Source organism: Epinephelus moara, chromosome 1 (assembly GCF_006386435.1).
Source record: "Epinephelus moara isolate mb chromosome 1, YSFRI_EMoa_1.0, whole genome shotgun sequence".
Lineage (NCBI taxonomy): Eukaryota > Metazoa > Chordata > Actinopteri > Perciformes > Serranidae > Epinephelus > Epinephelus moara.
Genome location: NC_065506.1, coordinates 20227246 through 20248996, shown reverse-complemented (window position 1 = coordinate 20248996; position 21751 = coordinate 20227246). Strand labels below are relative to the sequence as shown.

The 21751-nt window shown below is 42.6% G+C and overlaps 1 protein-coding gene across 5 annotated transcripts in view; it reads right to left on the bottom strand.

Annotated features, from left to right (window-relative positions):
- esrrga (estrogen-related receptor gamma a) overlaps positions 1 to 21751 on the bottom strand; it is an 86993-nt gene that overhangs the window by 28905 nt on the left and 36337 nt on the right. For 3 of the 5 annotated variants that reach the window (XM_050050731.1, XM_050050699.1, XM_050050707.1), the window contains exons 5-6: positions 14147 to 14257; positions 10753 to 10935 (exon numbers count right to left, since the gene is read on the bottom strand). In XM_050050731.1, the coding sequence (XP_049906688.1) occupies positions 10753 to 10935; positions 14147 to 14257 (294 nt within the window). The remainder of the gene's footprint in view (positions 1 to 10752; positions 10936 to 14146; positions 14258 to 21751) is intronic. The other 2 variants (XM_050050716.1, XM_050050724.1) reach the window with 1 other exon arrangement.

Here is a 21751-nt window from a genome sequence, read left to right as displayed (position 1 = left end):
GAGGGTAAGAGAGGTAGATGAAGGCGACGGTGGGAGGAGGAACAGAAAGACTGAGCAGAGCGAATAACAAGAATAGAATAGATATAGATAAGGAGGAGAAAAGAGAAATAGAGACAGAAACAGTGAGGAAAGTAGATAAGTAGAAAGAGGGAGGACGTGGAAAGAGAGATAGAGAATAACTATTTCGTGGCTGTCTGTGAACTTTGCATGAACCGACAGAAATAATGTGATGCCATGACAAGCCTGTCCTTCCTTCCACTAGATTTGCTGCATGCATAGGTGTGTGATATGTGTGTGTGCGATTGTCTGCGAATCCCTGTATGTGTGTGAACTCTTTATATTGCTTTTGGTGTGTGTGTGCGTACATGTGTGCCCCAACAGATAGAATAGGATGATGATGATTTGAAATGGAGTTTGGCCTGTGCGTAATTATGATCATCTATCTTTATGCCCCGCCAGCATATCATATCATATCACATCACATCATCTCTCTCTCTCTTCCTCAGGCACACACACACACACACACACACACACACACACACACACACACACACACACACACCACACACACACACACACACACACACACACACACACACACACACACAAAAGCAAATTGAAAGTGGTAAAAGCTGACTGTTTGCTAGTGATGACTTAGATGATGATGGGCTCAGATGGTGTGCTGATTTATTTGTTACTGCTCGTCTGATGTCACATATTATAAAACTGTGCACGTCTGTGTGTGTGTGTGTGTGTGTGTGTGCATTAGTGCACATTCACTGTGTATTAGTGCTACTTTAGGAGTGTACGTTTGTGTGTTCACGGGTGCGTTTATGATGTATGCGCTTGTGTACGCATGCTTGTGCGCATGCTGATGTATGCGGCTTCTCTCTGGTGTGTGTGTGTTTTGTGTGCGCGTGTGTGACAGACATTATTTGATGCAGATTAGTCAGTGTACTCAGATTGCAGGCTGTGTCTCAAAGGCTGATAGACAAATGAATTTGATTTGCTAATGTAATCAAACTAATAAGAAAAACAGCAATGGGCTGCTGAGCGCAAATCTCATGACTTCAATATTTGTGTTTTTTTTCTCACTTTTACTTGAACATTTATCCACTGCATGCCTTTCATGACTTTATTTTTTTCCTAAGAAATTAGAATTAAAATGATTAAAATTACTTTCAATGAGAAGCCGTAATCTTAAACAGTCAGAAAAAAACAGATCGCCGTGAGATACCACTTTTAAAATCAGTGTAATTCTTAACATACAGGTATTTACTTACTTAATAATAGTGCTGAAGTTAGTAAAGATACTGTCGCTGATGGGATTGTATTGTCTTTAGGCTCACTGCTGCACTACCACAGGCTGCCACTACTCTTAAAGTGACTTCTGTGTGTGTTACTTTTCATTTTGAATCCAGGTCTGATATGGTCTGACACACACGGGTACAGCGACAGCGACAGCTGGTATGATGTGTGAGTCTCGCTGTGTTTTCACGTGTGAGTGTGTGTCCGTATGATGTGTCAGGTTGCCCGACTCTGAAGGCATAAGGTGTGTGTCACCACCAAGGTGTGACCTGATAGAGGGAATACCAGTGTGTGTGTGTGTGTGTGTGTGTGTGTGTGAATATTTATACTGTGTGCGTGTGTGTGTGCGTGTGTTAAACAATGTGTGTTTTTAAAGCAGGCACCTAAAGCTGTGAGTGTCATCATAAGCACATCGTCATGGAAACACTGTCAACATGGTGATGACAAAACAAACACAGGGCATCGGACAGACAGGAGAGTCAACACAGACTGAACGTGCCCTCAGAGACTTATTAATGTGTGCGAGAACTGGAGTGTGTGTGTGTATGTGTGTATTCATCAAAACATCAAATAGGGCACAAATAAGTTATTCTTCACAACATAAAGCTAAGAAACGGATAGTCTCTCTTTTCTAAATCTTACTGCAGATAGTCCCAAGGGAGGAAAATGTCTAAGACTGTTTACAGCATTTATCCAGACTCACCCTCTAATATGATGCATTCATTTTAACAAAATGTAGGTTCTATTACTGTATATAGGGGGCATTTTTTGTTGATTTTCATGCTAAAAACACTCCTTCCTGTTTCCTAGTTTAGAAAAACAAACCATCTTCATCACTAATTAAAACCCTCAGACTGATCTCACCTTATTATAAAAAAAAACAGAAAGAAAAAGTAAAGCAGTTAAGACAGAAGAAAAGCAATGCACAGAAAAAGGAAAATGTTTTCTCTCCTCTGTTTTCTCATACTGATGATATGCTTCCAATGCCCCCAGGCTTAATCCAATAAAGAAAGTCCAACTTAATCCAAACATTAAGCTCAGATATCAAATATTCTTTCCCTAATTTGATTTCATCAATATTTGTTTTCATCTGCAAACAGGAGTGTGTTTGTTTGTATGGGGCTGCAAGAGGAAACCGTGGTGGTGGTGCACTGGAAAATAAGATGTCTCTGATGCACGAATGTGGACAATGAAACAGACACACACAAACACACACACACATAAGCAAACACACACAGTTGAAGACATCAACCTCTAAATGTGTTATGTAGCTCAGGGATGAGCAGAAATGGAAATCAAACACGCCCAGCAGAGCTCAGAGAAAATCAACAGCGACTGGAAACACAAACATGAAGATATGTACTAGAGAGCACAAAAGAAACAAAATTGACCAAGGCAATTAAGTAAATCAAATTCTGATTCTAAGCGTAAATCAGATCCTGATAAAGTCCTATTTATGAGCTGAATCTCATTAGAATATGGAAAAGGCAGATTCAGTTATATTGTTTCAAAGAAGATGCACTGCTGTCAGTTATGTTTCTTATATTCTCTACCTGAACTGACTGGTTTGTTACGAACGCGATAATTTTTTAGAAAAGAGATGCCAATATATTTGAAATTTCTCTGCAATTTCACTGGAATGTTCTGCTATATGACTAAGCTCTTTTAAACCTGGTTTTAAACCTTCAACCTTTTACCCACAAATCTTTCACCTCTGCATGTTGTGCTTATAAAGACCTGTTTTTATGTCTTTGCTTGGACACTGCCATGGAAATGTTTTTATCTCTTTACTGCTCTGAATGTGTGTGTCTATGTGAATGGACTGTATGTTTGCGTGTCGCGTCTGTGTGTTAAGAAGGCACCCAGCATGCTGTGACTGTCAAGGTGAACTAGCCTTAGCCGACAGAATGGGGGCAAATCTGCTTGTGCGTTTGTCTGTGTGTGTCCATGTGTATTTCCGTGTATGCGATTTCATGAGTTTACGTGCATATGTGCTCCTGGACCAGCCTCTTTACTGCAGAGGGTAATGGCACTGAGAGGAGCAGACAGAATGTAAGATGAAGTGGGGGAAGAACAGTGAAGACCACGGAGGGAGGGGAGAAATTAGGGATAGAGGAGGCAATATTGTTTTAAAAGTTTCATGCCATTAAAACTCATTGATTTAACAGTTGGGAAAGAATAAAGAGTGTGTGTGTGTGTGTGTGTGTGTGTGTGTGTGTGGTGGTGATGGAGGGATGTTTCTCATCTGATTTACCACTCCTCAGCAAAACCTCTTTGCTGATTGATGACAACACCAGACATAATAAGGAGGGCCAGAGAGTGACATCATCACTAGTCTGGGCTTTAACATTCGTCTGTCATCACACACACGGACGCACACACACACACATGCACACACCCACATGGTGCTGTTCTGCATCTCTTGGATCTCATTGTGAAGTGTTATAATGTGTGTCAGTGTTAATTTACAGAGCTGCACTTTCAGAGTCGAGGACGTGTGTATCCATGTGTATACGTCTGTATATGTGTGTGTGCAGAGGTTCCCCTTGGCTGCCGAGACTCAACATTTGATTTGCTAAAAGGAGCAGGACACTTCTATTAATCAATATTTGCTGACTGACTGGGTGTCTTTCTGGCTGATTGACTGGCCGTGCAGTTACTTGACTGACTGATTAGCTAACTAACGGACGGACTGTCTGTCTGGCAGTCTGAATGACCAACTGCTCAACTGGCTGACTAAATCTCTAAGTGAAAACCATTTATAACATGACCAAGAGAGAAAGAGCAGAGACGCACAACAGCAGAGGCAAAGATGAAGGAGGGCTTTGCTCATTGGGTGCCTCACTGAGAATGCTGTGATGTACCAATGCTAGACACAAAGACATATTTGAATGAGTGATCTGATTGATGAGCAGCTGAGCATCGTTTTAAAATCTAGAGCTGAACTTGGACTCAATAAACCCAGATTACCCGACCTCTAGCTCACCTGCTGGAGTGTATGCGCCATTTAGGCTGAGTGCTTTGCAGCAGACCAGGTTTGACTCCGACCCACGGCCCTTTGCTGCATGTCAACCCCCCTCTGTCTCCCACCTTTCCGGTTTATCTACAGCTATCCTATCAAAAAATAAGGCGATAAACCCTGATCACCGCATCTGTAGAGACATACACGCCCTCTTGTCACACAGACAGGGCTGCAACACAGACCCCTCAGTGTGTGGTTTACAATAGCATGCAGGCATTGACGTGCATGATGTGTAGCACAGCAGCCTTGGTGTCTGATGTGACATACAGTATATGCATGGGGCAGCGCTTTTTAAACAATAACAATGGCACAACATGGCAACGACGATATTTGGCGGCTGATCTTGTCCTCTGCTCATAGGGTCAGGAGCTCCCGGACATTTGTGGCATCTGTAGTTGCTGTTCTTTTTCTTTGAGCTAGCTGCCAACTGTTGTTAGCTGCTTTTTAAATCTACATGTGGTGGGTCGCACACATAACACGTCTTCAAAACGTCACACCTGTCCCAGTCTGTCCCTTTTACAGCTGTTGATTTGGCACCGCTCCTACCTCTTACAGGTGAGACAACTCTGCCCCCCATTCTGGATTTTACCTATACATAACGGCAAGGCAGAATATCAGCGCAAAATTCCCGCCACGAACAGGCAATGTAAAAGGGGTTACACGCAGACAGAATGGCTGGCTAGGGGGATGAGAGAAAAGAGGGGAGGTGGGAGGCATGGGAGGGGATAGGGCTGAGAGATGAGGTTGACTTGATAATGAAGAGGTTAAGGATACCATGGAGAGAGAGGGTGGGAGGTCAGGTCAGAGAGAGGGAGAAAAGGAGGGAGCACCAGAAAGAGACAGAAGTAGAGAAAGAGAAAAAGAGGGAGGTCACATGAGAGGTTGAAGAGGTGGGGGATATTTAGCCACCGGGTCAGAATAGTATTGTGTTAAAGGCTCTTTGGGAGTATCTAGGTTATACCGAGGTAATGTATGTGACCTCCCTGCTTCCCATTCTCTTCCCATTTCCTACACTTTCCCTCTTTCACCTCAGCCTTGTATGTTTTATTTCAAACCTCCTCTTCACCGTTGGGTATTTCAACACCCATCTCCAAGTCCACACATGGGGTAAGAGGAAGAAAGAGAAAGAAGAAATGATAAGGAGAGGCCAATAAATGGCCAAAAGAGACAGAATGATGGAGAGACGCATGCAAGAGGCAAGAGGACTTCCCTCTTCCCTTCCTATCCCATCACCACCACCACCCAAACCCCTTCTCCCATATCTCCATAAAGGCCGATTAAATGAATAGACAGACAGCAACCCCCCCCCCCCCTCCACCTCCCATCCCCCGATTTTACAGCTCAATCATACTGCGTTACTGCCGACACATAGACCGCTTATCCTGAGTGTCAAAATTGAAAAGGGAATGAAAGAAAGAGAGGGAGAAAGACTGTAAAGAAAAGAAAGAGCAAGTAAGAGGAGATAGGGAAGCAGGAGAATAGTGGAGGGGAAGTGGGGGGCGGCCCGAGAGCAATTTCTTCCTTGAATAAAGAAAGAATGGGGGAGGGGGGGTTGTAAAAAAAAAAAAAAACACTAATGGCAAGGCCTCTGGTTCTGGTAAAATAGACTGTGTTATAGGTTCTGGCTTTCGTTCGTTGATTCATTCATTTGTTCGTTCCTTGCTCTTTCGTCAAGTCAAGTGCTCGCCTGTCTGTCTTTCTCTTTTGTGTCCACGAGTCCAGATAAGAGCTGCTGGCATGACTGCCCGGTAGTCATTTAGTTATTACAGAGAGTGAGGGAAAGAGAGGGAGGATGAGGGAGTAAGAGAAGAGAAAAGAGAGGATGAAAAGACTAATTCTACAGACAGATAAATGGCTCATTTTGAATGGCCTTTCTTTCTTTTAATTCACTCTCTCATTCGTTCCTGTTTAAATATTTGCCTCCTTCTCTCACCTGACCGCTCCACATTCCTCCTTCAACACACACACACACACACACACACACACACACACACACACACACACACACACACACACACACACACACATACATACATACACACACACACACTTGACTATGACATGCAGCCTAATATGCAACTGGAGTTGTCTCTATGAGAGCTATTAAAATGAGATCTTCTCTTCACTAATCCATATTATTGGACGCCAAAACCTTTCACGCCCGCTGAATAATAACTCTGACAATATTTCCACATACCCACAGTTTCCTGAGAGTGACAGGATACAGCTCATATACTTATATTCTAATAAATGTGCGTATGTGTATATGTGTGTGTGTGTGTGTGTGTGTGTGTGTGAGAGGCCACTCGTTTGAATCAGCAAAAAGACTTCTAACACTTGTCTGTGTTTATGTGTTTGCATGCATTTCATCTCTCGCTCTGACTCACACACACATGTGCATGTGTGAGGTGCGCACGTGTGATCGTGTCCCGTTCCTTTCGGGATAACAAGAGACACACACTGGGTCTGAAACCTCATTTTCCTCTCCTAATGACATATCAAATGTTTGCATATAGGCCATATCAGTATGGAAATGAGCGTGCACACACACATACACACGCAGCTTTAGAATAAAAGAACCAATCAAAGAGATATGTGTGTGTATATGTGTGTGTGTTGTCACAAGTCTCTAAGGTTGGGTGAGTCTGTTTGTCAAACATGACTAGCAACACACACACACACACACACACACACACACACACACACACACACACACACACACACACACACACATACATACATACATACACACACACTTGACTATGACATGCAGCCTAATATGCAACTGGAGTTGTCTCTATGAGAGCTATTAAAATGAGATCTTCTCTTCACTAATCCATATTATTGGACGCCAAAACCTTTCACGCCCGCTGAATAATAACTCTGACAATATTTCCACATACCCACAGTTTCCTGAGAGTGACAGGATACAGCTCATATAGTTATATTCTAATAAATGTGCGTATGTGTATATGTGTGTGTGTGTGTGTGTGTGTGTGTGTGAGAGGCCACTCGTTTGAATCAGCAAAAAGACTTCTAACACTTGTCTGTGTTTATGTGTTTGCATGCATTTCATCTCTCGCTCTGACTCACACACACATGTGCATGTGTGAGGTGCGCACGTGTGATCGTGTCCCGTTCCTTTCGGGATAACAAGAGACACACACTGGGTCTGAAACCTCATTTTCCTCTCCTAATGACATATCAAATGTTTGCATATAGGCCATATCAGTATGGAAATGAGCGTGCACACACACATACACACGCAGCTTTAGAATAAAAGAACCAATCAAAGAGATATGTGTGTGTATATGTGTGTGTGTTGTCACAAGTCTCTAAGGTTGGGTGAGTCTGTGTGTCAAACATGACTAGCAACACACACACACACACACACACACACACACACACACACACACACACACACACACGCACACACACACGTACCCTAGCCTTGTTATCCCGGGGCCTGTCTTGCAGGCAGCCTCTCTAACGCTGAGTGATGTTTAAATTAGTTTACAATTTAGCCTCCTCGCTATCCGCAGACGGCTCTTAACTCAGTGTGTGTATGCGATGTGTTTTTGTGTGTGTGTTTGTGCGTGTGTGAGCGTAACAAATTGTTGCCAGTACGGCAGACATCTAATGACTTCAAATTAGCTGCCTGGCGCTCGCCTTGACACGTTGTTACCACTGTTAGCAGCCTGTGTGTGCGTATGTGTGTGTGTATGTGGGGCTGCGCAGCCATATCATGAAGCATAAATTGGCTTCAACTCTCCTCTCTCTGCCTCTGTCTTTTTTCTCTTTGTTTCTCTGTGTCTCTCCATCAATTTGATTAAAAAAATTACTGTACCATGGCGAGCAGAAACGTGTGCATGTGTGTGTTCACATGTACACCGTGCACGTAGTCAGTCAGTCACACACACAGATACACACACACACACACACACACACACACACTTGACAAAATGTGGAACAAGTAGGCTGCAAAAGGTTAACAGATCTATTCTATTATGTTCTATTCTATTCTAGTCATTGTAGACTCTTTATTGTTTGCCTTATGTGTGTGTGTGTGTGTGTGTGTTTGTGTAAGAGTCTGATAAAGAATGTTGAGGCAGCGTATTTCTTTCTGACAATCCTTTCCACCCTGAGTGAACAGTAGATCACTTTCTGTGTGTACATGTACGCATGTATGTGTGCGTGTGTGTTTTAGAGAGAGTATTAGATCAGTGTTCAGTGTTGTAAACAATGAGGATTTCATAAGGTGTTCACATCACACACACACACACACACACACACACACACACACACACACACACACACACACACTTGGAAGATGAAGAGTTCTATCTTTCTCTGTGAGCAGTGGATTGCCTTTCTCGTTCATCTAATCACGCCATCTTCTCTCCTCCGCCAAGCAATCGTTGCGCTTCGCTCCCTCCACACAGAAAGCTGCACACACACACACACATACATACACACACACACACACGCTCAGCCCAGCACATAACCTGGCCAACTCAGTCCATTCACTTGTAAAAGTAGTGAGCAAAGGAAAAGGCAATCCCAATGCAAAACAATACATTAAATATACATCATGTGTACATTAGTGTGTCTATAGAGGTCTGTGAGTTCTCTGTGTGTGTGTATGTTATATATACAGCAGGTGCATCCCAGAGGTATGTGAAGGAGAGACAGAGAGAGCAGGCAAGAGAGATAAATGGATTAAAATAGAAAGCATAAAAAGAGTAAAACGCGGGATGGGGAGATTACAGGAAAGGAGATAGGATTGGAATGAGGCTATATGTTGTTTTGAGAAAAATAAATATTCAACGGGCTATACTTGGTATATGGATCGATGTATATGTCTGCTTACTGCCCATATAGCAGCACATAGATCAATACACTAACAAGAAGCAATGCATATTCCCATCTCCCTACCTCTCTCCCTCTCGCTCTTCATCTCTTTTTCCTCTTTCTCTCTGTTATTTTCACATTTATTGATAAGATATAATACATATCATTTGGAGACCCTGTTATCCAACGCCATTGACTTTATTGTTATAGATTTACGCAGCATGACTGAGTGGTATTTATGCCTCTAATCTGGTGCTTCCCTCTATACTCCCACAAACCCCCCTATACTGTTTGAGCCGTGGCAGCAGGGGGTAATTCTATTTTATTCTGTTCTATTCTATAACCATATTCCCGGTCGACAATGGGACTAATCTTTGTGCTAATCTGTGTTAATCTGAGCCACTGCTCTTCCCTCCTTTCTGCCGTCACAGCAGGTACTGTCACTTAAACCAAAACCAGATTATTGTTTTAATCTCATACGTCTTGCTCCCTGTCTTCCTCTTCATTTTAGCGTCCACGGACAGTTGCATTCATCTTCATCAGTCTGTCCTATGTTTTGTGTTCCTATTTTCTTGTTTTTGGGCTCTTTCTTGTTACTGCCATTTTATAAATGTTCTCATCTTGTAGTTGAGAACCAATATTGAGAGAAGGAGTCAGTGTGAACAGATTATATTAGATTCTTCTGTTTTAGTGATGGACCTGTAGAGCGAAACATATACACTAAAAGAAGAAACAGACATTCTACTGTATCAAAAGCTATTCACTGCTATATCATTAAAATGTGACATTTTCATTGCACTTTATTAGTTTGATTTACTGTCTTTTCTAATCTTTTGCATTTGATTTACATCACCTGCTGTTTAAAAACTCTCTACAATGTTGTTTTAAATCCTATATTAAGATTGTTACCACACAGAAATTTGAGTTAATGTTCATCACTTCAAACACAAATGACCTCAAATACACGTTCTGTCTCTCATTCAACAAAACAAAACCTAAAAAAAGTCATATTAGTCTTGTCGTGTTTTTGTATGAAGTTTTTGACTTGTAATACCAGCACATAAATAGTTCACCAGTAGGGTAAAACTGTGGTTTCAAAGGGCATTGTCATATATATTGCACAGTGACTCACAAACACATCCACCCACACACACATCACATATAAGGGGATTGGACTGTTTGGTTCAAAAGTTCAGAATACCCGAGTGTGCGTGTGGCAAAGGTGTGATACCAGAAAGGGCATTTGGTTGATCAGGTGGAGGAGTCAACAGTTCAGACTGTCTGAGTGCAAGGATTAGGGTGAAAGGTCATGTCTTAGCACCTGGTGTACTTGTGTGTATGTAACTGTGCCCGAACTGCATCTGGAGCAGCTGATTCCAACCTTGTACTCGGCCAATTCACACAGCATGTGTTTCCAACCTGTATATGTGCGATGGTGTGTGTATGAAATCTCCTATACTCTGGAGCTGGGAAAAAAAATGGACATACGTATGTGTGTGATTGTGTCACAACATGGAGTCAGGCTGGGTTCAGTGTGAAAGTCAGGGTTCAGCAGTTTTTTTTTCTCCTACCTGGGATATGTTTGGCCCAGCCGATGTTGACCACCAGCTCTCTGTCCGCCAGGTCACACAGCGTAGTCAGGGCCTTGATGTCGCTGTCTGGTACTGTTGGGTCAGGCATGGCGTAAATCTTCTCTGGCTCGGCCACCAGCAGGTGAGAGACGATTTTGTTATCTGCAAGGCAGCCAAAGGCAACTGACATGACCACCAGACAAGGAGAAAGACACAGAGACAGAGAGATGGTGAATGTTTGCCGTATTAGGCTGCAAGCTGTTCCACACCAATCCGGTGCAAAAAAAGTGAAAGGTCATATGCAAAGTCCCTTATAACATGGCTTGCTAGATAACACGTGTCTAAAGGTGTTTCCATATGTGGTAAAAAAAAGTAGCTGACATGACCATTAGACTGGAGAAGGAAAAAGAAACATGTCACAACAAATCAACACATAATTCATTTCAGTATTCTCGAGTTAAGATAATACACATAGAGCATTTATACATAATACTGTATATATTAGAGGCCGACTGATTCATCGGTTTGGCCGATTAATTGGCGCCGAAAGGAGGTTTTATAAACTGTCGTTCTGGCGGAACTTGACTCTGACAGTGGGCCAATGGCCGTGCAACCTCCAACAGTCACATGGCGACAAATATAATCAACAGGTGCTGATGAGGGTGGAGTGACATTGGCCGATTAACAGTCAATCTGCTTTTCTCTGTTACAAAGTATCGTCATTATATCGGCCTTTACAAATCCAGGTTGACCTCTAATAAACTAAGCACAAGTAAGTAAATTTGAGCTAAACAGCTTTTTTTTTTTTATTTTGCTGTTGACTTTTTGTGCTTAGTTTATATACAGTACATATGTGTGCATGGTTTGTATACAAACATGAATACGGAAGAATATAAAACTTGTTTGGTACTGAAAAAAACTGAAATATATTAAAACCTTTAAAATCGTCACACATACTTAAAAGAATGGATGTAAGTGTAGGTCAATTTTTGACATTATCTGAACAGTCATTTTTACTGTAAAATAGTGATAGAGTATGGTATAATATAGTTCCTTTTGCAGTTCAGAAAAAAGAAAGAAAAACAAGATTAAATCAGAGGATGCTTGACTACAAGGCCCTGTAATGTGCTGTGGAATTTTCCAACAATCAAGCAGCAGATAATTGATTTGATTACAGTAATTTGGCAGGACTAAAGATGACAAAGGATCAAAAAAAATATTGAAATGTTTCCAGTTTAGGAGATGCTTCAAGGTGTGATTAAAGGCGATTACTGCTGGTGATTCAGGTTGCTTAAAAAACGTTGTCTTTTGTATCGCGGGCCTTAAGAAGCTTCGCTGATACATACAGGAGGGAAAGATAATACTGAAAGCCAAACAGCTCAGCTGGTAATGGTGACATGTGGTGATGAGATCTCTATGGCCCATTAGTAACAGACTGATACCCTGCTTCCAAATTAATCCACTGACTAATCAAGCATGGGAATAATAACAGAGGATAGAAGAGCAAGACCGGAGCGAGGGATAGAGGAAAAGAGAGAGGGAGATAAGCAAAGAAAAAAATGGGGGAAGACAGACAGGTAGAAATAGAGCCGTGGACAGATTGTAAAAGACAGACAGGAAGAGTCGAGAGAGCGACAGCTAGATAGAGATAAACAGCAAGAGAGAGTGAAACAGAGTTGGGGGGATGAGTTGTGTATTGATCTAACACTCTCCACCCCCAATTCTGTCACACACACACACACACACAAACACACACACACTTGTACATAGATATATTCTTTCCATCCTCTTCCCTCTAGCTCCAGCTCCAGGGTCGTTTGAGCCAAACCAATCCCAGTCACACTGCAGTATCTGTGGGTAAATCTTATTTAATGTTTCCCTAATTAGAATCAATGGAAGCCCATTTCCAAACCCTGGGCTATTGTTCTGTTCTCACACAATCAATGGGGACGCCGAGGCTAGGGATTGGGCTACAGATAGATAGGCTGTGTGCGTGTATCTGAGAGCGAGACAGAGGGACAGAAAGATTTTTTTTTGTGCGTATTGACCGTGTGTGAGAGAAAAAGAACAAGAGAGACCCAGGAAGTCTATATCAACGCTATAGTTTGTTTTTAGTTCAGAGAGAGATCTGTGTTGATACATATATTAAGGAAGAGGTTTGAATAAGGACGATCTAAAGTTGTCAGTTGTGATTACTGTAAATGACTAATGTCGGGACTAAAGAGTTAAATATAACAAACCAAGAAAGCTGATCAATAGCCCCTCAGTAAAGACATTCAGTTAGCTGGAACACACACATGCTCTGTGTATGCAAACACCAACATTAGAAACACACAGGCACACACACACATATTGTACACGCATTCATATTATCCCATCATTTCAATGATTAGTAGTGCAGAAGTCCTGGTAAGCTGCCGTGCAGCCATTCAGCATATTGGCCTAAAGCAGAATATGCTCCAGCTTTAAGCAAAATGGGCTTTGGGGACCAAGCTGCTAAACACTCAATCTGCACTGCATGTGTGTGTGTGTGTGTGTGTGTGTGTGTGTGTGTGTGTGTGTCATGTGTGCGAGCAGACGCTTAGCTAAAGAGCTAACTCTAGTTTGATGTGGTTGCCAGATTGGATTTAATCCGGATTAGGGTTCTGGCTGTTCCCCCTCCCTTCCTCTGTCTCCCTTCCCCTCCTCTTCTCCCTCGCGCTCTCTCTCTCTCTCTCTGAGAAACCCTCTGATTTAGACTCAGTCTCTCCCTCCGATTCCACCTGTCTCTCTATCACTCTCACTCACTCTCTCCCTTGTTAATTTTTCAATCATCAGTCTTTGGCGATGGTTTTATTCTTTAAAAAACGCAGCCAATCCAGCCGGAGCTAAATGAATACCTTTATAGTGAAATATTACACACATAAAATGTTATGACCCCAAACTGGTAGCAGTAGAGGCAGGGAGATAAACTTGGTCCCAAACAGATGGGCTTCTCACTACCCTGTGTCTATTTATGTGTGTGTGTGTGTGTGTGTGTTTAATTTTTTTTACTCTCCAACTGTCTCCATTAACTCCATGAACTGATGGCAGTTCCATGTACTTCTGATCTTTGAATGACTCCTGTGTATTACATGAACACTGCCTGCACATCATGATACAATATGCTGGAATCTGAACGTTTTCTGCTCATTTCCAGGGAGGGTGTTCCTCGTGCACTGAACACAGTATGCCCTTCATTGTTCCCTGTGCACGCCATGTCAGATGCTGTTGTCACTGTGGCACATATGTCAATTTGTAGAGTTACTGTGCACCGAGGACAGTATGCAAATCTTGTCCTTGAGAATCACTGCTCAACCTCGCAGAGAAAAGGGCTATTATGTACTGTAACCAGTTAGTGTGTGTGTGTTCTTACATGGCTTCTTGGGAGGCAGAGCCAGCTGTGGGTTCAGGTATGGACTGTTGTCTGCATCTATCCGGCGTTTGTACTTCTGTCTCCCACCACGAACCCTGTCCAGACGAACACCTGTAAGAAATGACAGAGGAAGTGTATCAATACACTGCATGACCCTCGCTTCAAGAGAAAGTCAAAGAGACTTTTGAGCTCTTTTGATTATTTAACATAAAGACAAGGAATATAAAAAAAGAATATAAAAAGAGAGAGTGGAAATAAGATGAAAATGTGTGGACTGGAACAAGATCACATATGATGTCTGGGAGTGAAGCGGTGATAGCTGTGCTGTTTCTGCAGTGCATACGTGTGTGTGTGTGTGTGTGTGTGTGTGTGTCTGGTATGCACGCAGGCACTTTTATGTTATTGTCAAGCTTGCTAAACTCACTTGCCTCTTTTATTCTGCAACAAGCCTAATTTATAGAGACACCATTTGAGTAAAAGGCGCTTCTGTCTCTCTCATGTCGTCTCTCTGGCTTTCTGACTTACTCTTTTCCTGTCTCTTACCCAATCTCTGTCTCTCTGTTGCCGTCTCTCTCTCTCTCTGTCTCGTTAATTAATTGACACAAAGGAGTCCTAATTTAATTAGGCCTATCTCTCAGGGGATTGGATGTTACCGTGGTTACCACTTAAAGATGGATAAGGAAGACAGAGGTGTCATGTACCCTGGAGGAAGAGAGGAGAGGAGGAATCTGGAATTCTGTTTATACCATTCAGAAACAAAACGACGCTCAACAGAGAAGAACACCGTCCACAGAAACTTCATCAACAGATGGTCCAGAGGGGGAGAAAGTTATCCTAATGTTGCAAACACCGAAAATGATACCACAATTCCTGCGTAGTGCTTTACACTCCACTGATTTTAAGGGTTTTCTGATGCAAGGTGCATTTAAAACAGTGAGGATTTAAATGTATAGACAGAGAGAGAAGAAGAGGGAAAGAGGAGCCAAAAAGAGTGAGAAAGCAAGAAAGAGATTTGCTAACACACAGAGATTTAAATCCTCTGAAAAATGTGCTGACCACAACCAAGACAACACACCTTAGAGATTTAACAGAAAGACTTTCTATTGCCAGCAAAAAAAAAAAAGTCAGGGAGCGTGTCTGTCCATTCGTTGGCATTTGTAAGTGCTTGTAAGTGCACATGCTTCCCTGTTTTATTTGTGTTTTGTACATGTGTACATTTCATTAAAGCCATCTTACACTGATGCACATTTTTTCTATGGAAATGTAGTCATTTAGAAACCTCTAACTGGCCCAGGCAGCAGTCAACTCAGTGAACTGAACATGACGTGCATCAGTGTGTGTGTGTGTGTATGTGTGTGCGCGAGCTTGAGACGAAAATAGGTAGACAGAAGGGCTGACAGTCCAGGTACAGTGGGGGGGACAGTGTCAGCAAACGGTCAAGAAACTCTTAACACCAGGGGGTACAAACCCACTCACACACCCACCCTCTACTTTCTCTCACACACACACATTCACACAATGTCTATGTTTCTCTAACCCACACCCCCGCGTTGTCTTTGGGTAAGCCCCCGACAAGCAGCTTGCTCAGTCACTACCTGGGTCAGTGGTTGGTCAGAGGAGGAGAAGGAGACTGAGAGAGGAAGTTAGAGAAGGTGGAAGTTTGGATAGGATGGACAAATACAGTCTAAATGAAAGGAAGGGTTTGAGGAAGAGCTTAAATCAGTAGGTAAGTGTGTCTCAGTAATATGGCTGCACATATTCAAACCACAGACTCAAATTAAACTCAGCGAGAAATTAATTAAAATTTGATGCAGCTATCAAAAAGGGATTTTTGGGCAAACATCTGTTTCCCATGTAGGACTGCTTGTGCATCTATTTATGATACGCCTACACCTCCTGCTACAGCCTCCAATCACATATGTACTTTGCGCCACTTCTAAAGAAAAACCCACACAAAAACTGTAACATACAAAGTATACGATCAAATATATGGGTGGCACCACCAGCCTGGCACTCTCATTTAAGGAGGCAGCATGGTATCAGAACAGAGGAAACCAACACTGCCTGTAATGTTAGTAGAGGGAGCAGTTAACCTGAAGCAATGCAAGCATCTGCAACTAATGCTGCTTCCGGAGCACTCTTGCTGTGAGCTACTGCCCTCCTGGTTAGGGGCAGTGCTTTGCCTTTGTGCCATATATCAATAGATTTTCAGTCAGTCTTATTTACTCTAAATTTACACAAAAATGAATGCAGTCAGTCTTAAGACACATTCCCTTATATTGCTGTCTATTGCATGCACACTTTTAACCAGGCACACACAAACTCTCACACGCAGACTCCCAATTTTTCACTTTCTCTTTTCCTTATACCTAAAAGACCCAGCGCTGTGCCGAGCTCACTTTATAAAGAGCCCTCTCTAACTACCTCATCTATTTTCCACCAAATTAACTCTCTCTCAGCACTGATTAATGATCAAATCTAAATGAATCAAATTAAAAATTGAAAATTATATTTCCAAAGCCCACAAAAAAGAGACAGGAGGAGGCTAGGGGGAGAGCGAGAGTGCTCTACCTCCTCTTAACAAATGAGCCTTCAAGCCGTAAAGAGAGGAGAGGAGAGGAGAGGAGAGGAGAGGAGAGGAGAGGAGAGGAGAGGAGGAAAAGAGTAAATTTCAGGATAAGAGAAAGGCAAGGGAAGAACAGAATAAATGAACAGGGAATGGGTTAGAAAATGGCATGAGAAGGCGAGAGAAAAGAAATAAAATTTAGATAAAAGTGATAAAAAGCATTAATGGGAGATTATGATAAAAGAAAGAAGTAGAAAAAAGAGAACAGAGGAGAGAGGAGTAGAGCACCGGTTGTGAAATAAGAAGAGAAGGGGAGGCGTAAGTAATGGATGGGCTAGTAAACAAAAGAAGAAAGGAGAGTGAGAAAAAAATGAAATGAGAGAGAAAAGAAGGGATGAAATGAGGGCTAATAAAAGGACATGAGATAGGGACAGAATAATGACAGAAAGGGAAAGATGCATGAGAGAAAAAAACGAAATCCACAGAGGTTATACCCCTTAATTATACCCTTTAATTATTATGTCAACTAACAGTACACCTCTACTCAGTCTGCTGCTCCTACTTCTACACACACACAGAAACACATAACACAACCTGCCCCCATTTTCTGTGTTACACAGTGCAGAGTGTGTATAAACTGTACTCGATATCATGTAATTAATAACACCTATTTTACATTAACATTTTCATAGACAAGTTTTGTACCACTTTTTTCATATGCTGTACACACACTCCTCCACACACACACGGTGACAGTGATGAAGGTGAATCTTTCCTATCGTGGGAATATTGCTGTCTGTCAATAGCACGATCTGCACTGATCACATCAGCATAGATTTTACACTGCACTGGCGTCACTCTGTGTCAGCGCACGTGTGTGTGTGAACAGTTGAGGGATTGCGAGTGAAATGCCTTTGACACCTAAGTGCTTCTGAAGAGAGAACCGGCAAGCGTGGCAAGAGAAAGATAGAGGAGCGCGAGGAGGAGAGGAGAGATGAGAGAAAGACACAAAATGGATTGATTTCAGATGGTCAATGATATGATAAGAGAATGGGAGGATGAAAGAGGGCGAGGACAGGAGTGAGGGATCAAGTGGAGAGAGGAGTAGGAAGACAAATAAAATGATTGATTTCTGTTGATCACAGTAAAGGAAAGAAAGGATGACAAAAAGCACGAGAGGAAGAGAGCATTTAAAGAGGCAGAGACATGGGGAGGGAGGGAGGAAGAAAGACAGAGTGTTTTATGGTAATTGAAGTTGTAACAGGGTTGAAGTCTCTCTTCCACCTTAGACCAGGTTATCACCTTATGTTTCTCTGTGTGTATTTGTGTGTGTGTGTGTGTGTGTGTGAAACCCCAGTGTTGATGTAATAACATAAAGGGTTTTCCTATGTGGGTTTAACAACTGATGGGCAAGTGGATTGGGTAAGACAACACACCCATTTAAATCTAATGTGTGTGTGTGGGGGTGTATCTATGAATTGTCTGCATGTGAGGAAGCAGATATAACAAGATAAAGAAACACACAACACAGGTGCATATGTAGCGTCAGGAACACCAGAATATTTTGTGATGTTCTCGTGTAACTGGTTGGTTCAGATCAGCGTCATGTCAGCAGAAGTTTTTATGCACAAATTTTTAAAAATCGTCACAAGAGAGCTTAAGGGAAGAAAGAAGAATAAAGAGAGCATAGGGTGGAGGGGAGGTTAAGAGGAAAGTGTGTGTAGTGTCATGCAGTGACGTTTGTTTAGACCAGAACAGATCAGAACAACACTGCCTGAGGCAGCGGGCAGGTGGCTGTCACTGGTGTGTGAATATGTGTGTGCGTTTGTGTAAATGTGGGCATGTGTGTGAGACCATGTGAGGTCTCTAAAAAATCTTTCCTTTATCCACATTAATAGCTGTTTTTCTTTTAAAGGAACAGTGTGTAAGGTTTAGGGGGATTTAGTGGCATCTAACGGTGAGAACTGCAGATTGCAACCAGCTGAAACTTCTCCCACTTAGGAATTCCTTCAGTTTTCTTTGTTCTGAAGGTTTGTACCAAGAGCTGAACTATTTGCAAAGGTCGCTTTCTGTCTGAAACAATCAGACCAGGTGATTTAAACCAGTAAAAACACTGAATAAAGCAGTTTCACATTACAAATCAATGTTTCCCCTACGCTGTTTGGCATGTCTCAGACGGGCCGTTAGCCCAGCACCTGCAAATGTGCGCTCACCTATTTTCTCTGATAGCTCAAAGTGTGCTCACCTTATTTCCGATCCAAAGATTCAGAAGGTTTTTACCATGAGCTCCAAATCCATTGATTTAGACCAGTAATAACACTGAATTAAGCAGTTTCATAGTAAAAAAACTGTTTTTCCAGTGCTCTCATCTCAGAAGGACCTCTAACTACAGTGACTGACGTAAAAATTGAAATAACAAAAGAAAATTGCGCTATTGAGTCAGTGTTTGAATTGTTCGTTCTCGCTATTATTGAAACATAGCAGCGCAACATAGTTATCTCCGTAGAAAAGGACTTGCTCCCTATGTAGATATAAACAACTTATTGTAAGGTAACAAAAAGGTGGTGGCTGGTCTTTGTGGTATTTATCCCGCCCCTCCTCCACTAGGATTGGTCTGTTGAGCACAGTGTTCAGGCACTCAGTTACTCATCATGCTACTGGGGTGCATGGTATAAATGAGCGACACTCCCATCGTTAAGAATTACAAAAATACGCTGACCTCAGGAAAAAGCCTTTGTGGACATACGACATCCTGTGGCCAATATAGTTAATCTGGAGAAAACGTGTAGATTTTTCCCCCATCGACAAATTGATTGGTTAAAGAATAGTTCGAATTTTGGTCAACCAAGGTTTTCTTTGGTTAACAACAACCCTATTATTGTGAGCTGTCAGATACAACTGAAAACAATTACAACATCTACATTTGCTGACATCCTCTCTTAAATAAATTGCTATTTCCAAACAGTCCCCCTGCCACCTCTCCTCTCCTCTCCTCTCCTCTCCTCTCCTCTCCTCTCCTCTCCTCTCCAGACAAACAGAAAGAAAGTGTATGTGAAAGAGAGCGGACCACTTAGGCAGATCTCTCGTCACAGTATTTCCATTATCGCTCCTTTCTAGCTGGGATGCAACCAGATGCCAGTCACACACACAAACACTCACACACACTCACTCAGGACAGACGCTACAGGGCCAGATTTAGCTACAAGTTTCCCATGGGGGAACACCAGACGCCACCAGTTGTCTGGCGCTCCCCTCCTCTGTTTCCCCGTCCTCTTCTCTTGTCTCCTCCCATCTCCCCATCACTTGCTCTCTTCCTTCTTTCCTCTATTCTTCTTGTATCCTCCTCATTTATTGACCCACAAACTGTGTTTTCCTCATCATTCTATCTTCTCTCTCTTTTAATTTGACCTTTTTAATCACTGATATCTTCTAGGAAATGTAATTGTATTTGTGTGTCGTGTATGTGAACATGTGTCGGCCGGTCGTCGGGATTGTGGTGTGTATGACTGCATGTGTGTGTAGCAATGAGATTGGATAGCAGCGGTCAGGACTGTTGAGCTATGAAGAGAGTTATGACGCACACTGCCAGCTGTATATACACACACCAAACACACACACACAAGCACCAACACTCACACAGACTGGGGCCTTCCACCCGATCTCACTCATTAGGTCTTAGAGGCCGTGGGGAGCGCGGCCAAAGTTGGCACGAGCTGTTAGCGTGTGCGTGTGCATGTGTGTGTGTGTGCGTGCGGGGGGCAGTGTGCCAAGGTTTATATTTGCAGTCCGTGGACTTGTCTCTCTAGTCGTCTACCATCTGAATCCAGCTGGCCGTTTACAGCAATATAGAGACGGAGGCTTTGGTTTTGGATTCATCCCTTTCTGTCTGTTTAACTATGATTCATCAGACGTGCTATCATCAAAGCTTCGATGTTGTAAGGGAGCAAATCTGTCAATATGACCATATGTACAATGTACATGCATACTGAATATCGCTGGCTCTGGGTCTGTGTGCCTCTGCCAAAGCCTTTCATGTTCAAATGTCTGATCTGTGTTTTGTATTCTGTTCATGACAATTGTACGCATTACCGCTGAATTTGAATGCATTATGTCTGTCTTGCTTTGCCAATTGTGTACAAATAGAAATAACTGTGACAGCTACAGCATTATTATGTTTGCTTGTTTTTTTAACTTGTCAAATAAATACGGTTCAATTTAAATGTATTTTCTGAGGTTAGAGTCGGTTAAAAATCACTTTCAACCTTTTCCTGTCTCATTTTTTCCATCAGATCTTCTACCTGCAATAATACCCACGTTCTCTCACTGCCCCCCTCCTCTCTCTCTAGGCAGATTTAAGCCCCGCCCCTGTGACCTTTCGGTCTTCAGCTGACGCATCATTATGACCTCATTAAAAATGGACAGACAGCCATTGCCAGAGGGGAAGTTCCCATAATATAGTCAGGCCTTTTAATTGCCTTGCTCCAGAAATTAGCTGCTACATATTGGTGGGTGGGTGCCCCATGTTCGTTCCTTCAGTTTACCCCCTGCTCGCTTACTCCTCTCCTCTCCTCCTCTCGTCTCGAAACATTCAATATACCACACAGACAGGGTTGTGTGTGTATTCACATGATCAGGTGTGTGTTTAAGAGAACATGTAAAGAAAAGGCTCCACTCTGAGTTGGTTTACTGACCCTCTGGCCTCTTGTTCTCCCCTCTCTTTCCATCACACACATACCTCCTCGCTGCCTCGCTTGCTCTTGCTCTTCATCTCACCCTCTCTGTCTCCCAGGGCGACAAAGCTAATTTGAGGCAGATCTTGCCCTAAGGGGTACACCACAGCATCCACACACACGCACGCACACACACACAAATGCACACACTGTGCTCTGTGTCCTCCACCCCGCTCCCGCTCCACCCTTACCACTTTATCTTCACCTTTCTCCCGCGAGCTAGCCCCTGACAACCATGGTTAGCTCTGATGCTAACTGATCTAGCCACTTACCATTATCATCTATGCAATCTGTTACAACAATGCGTAC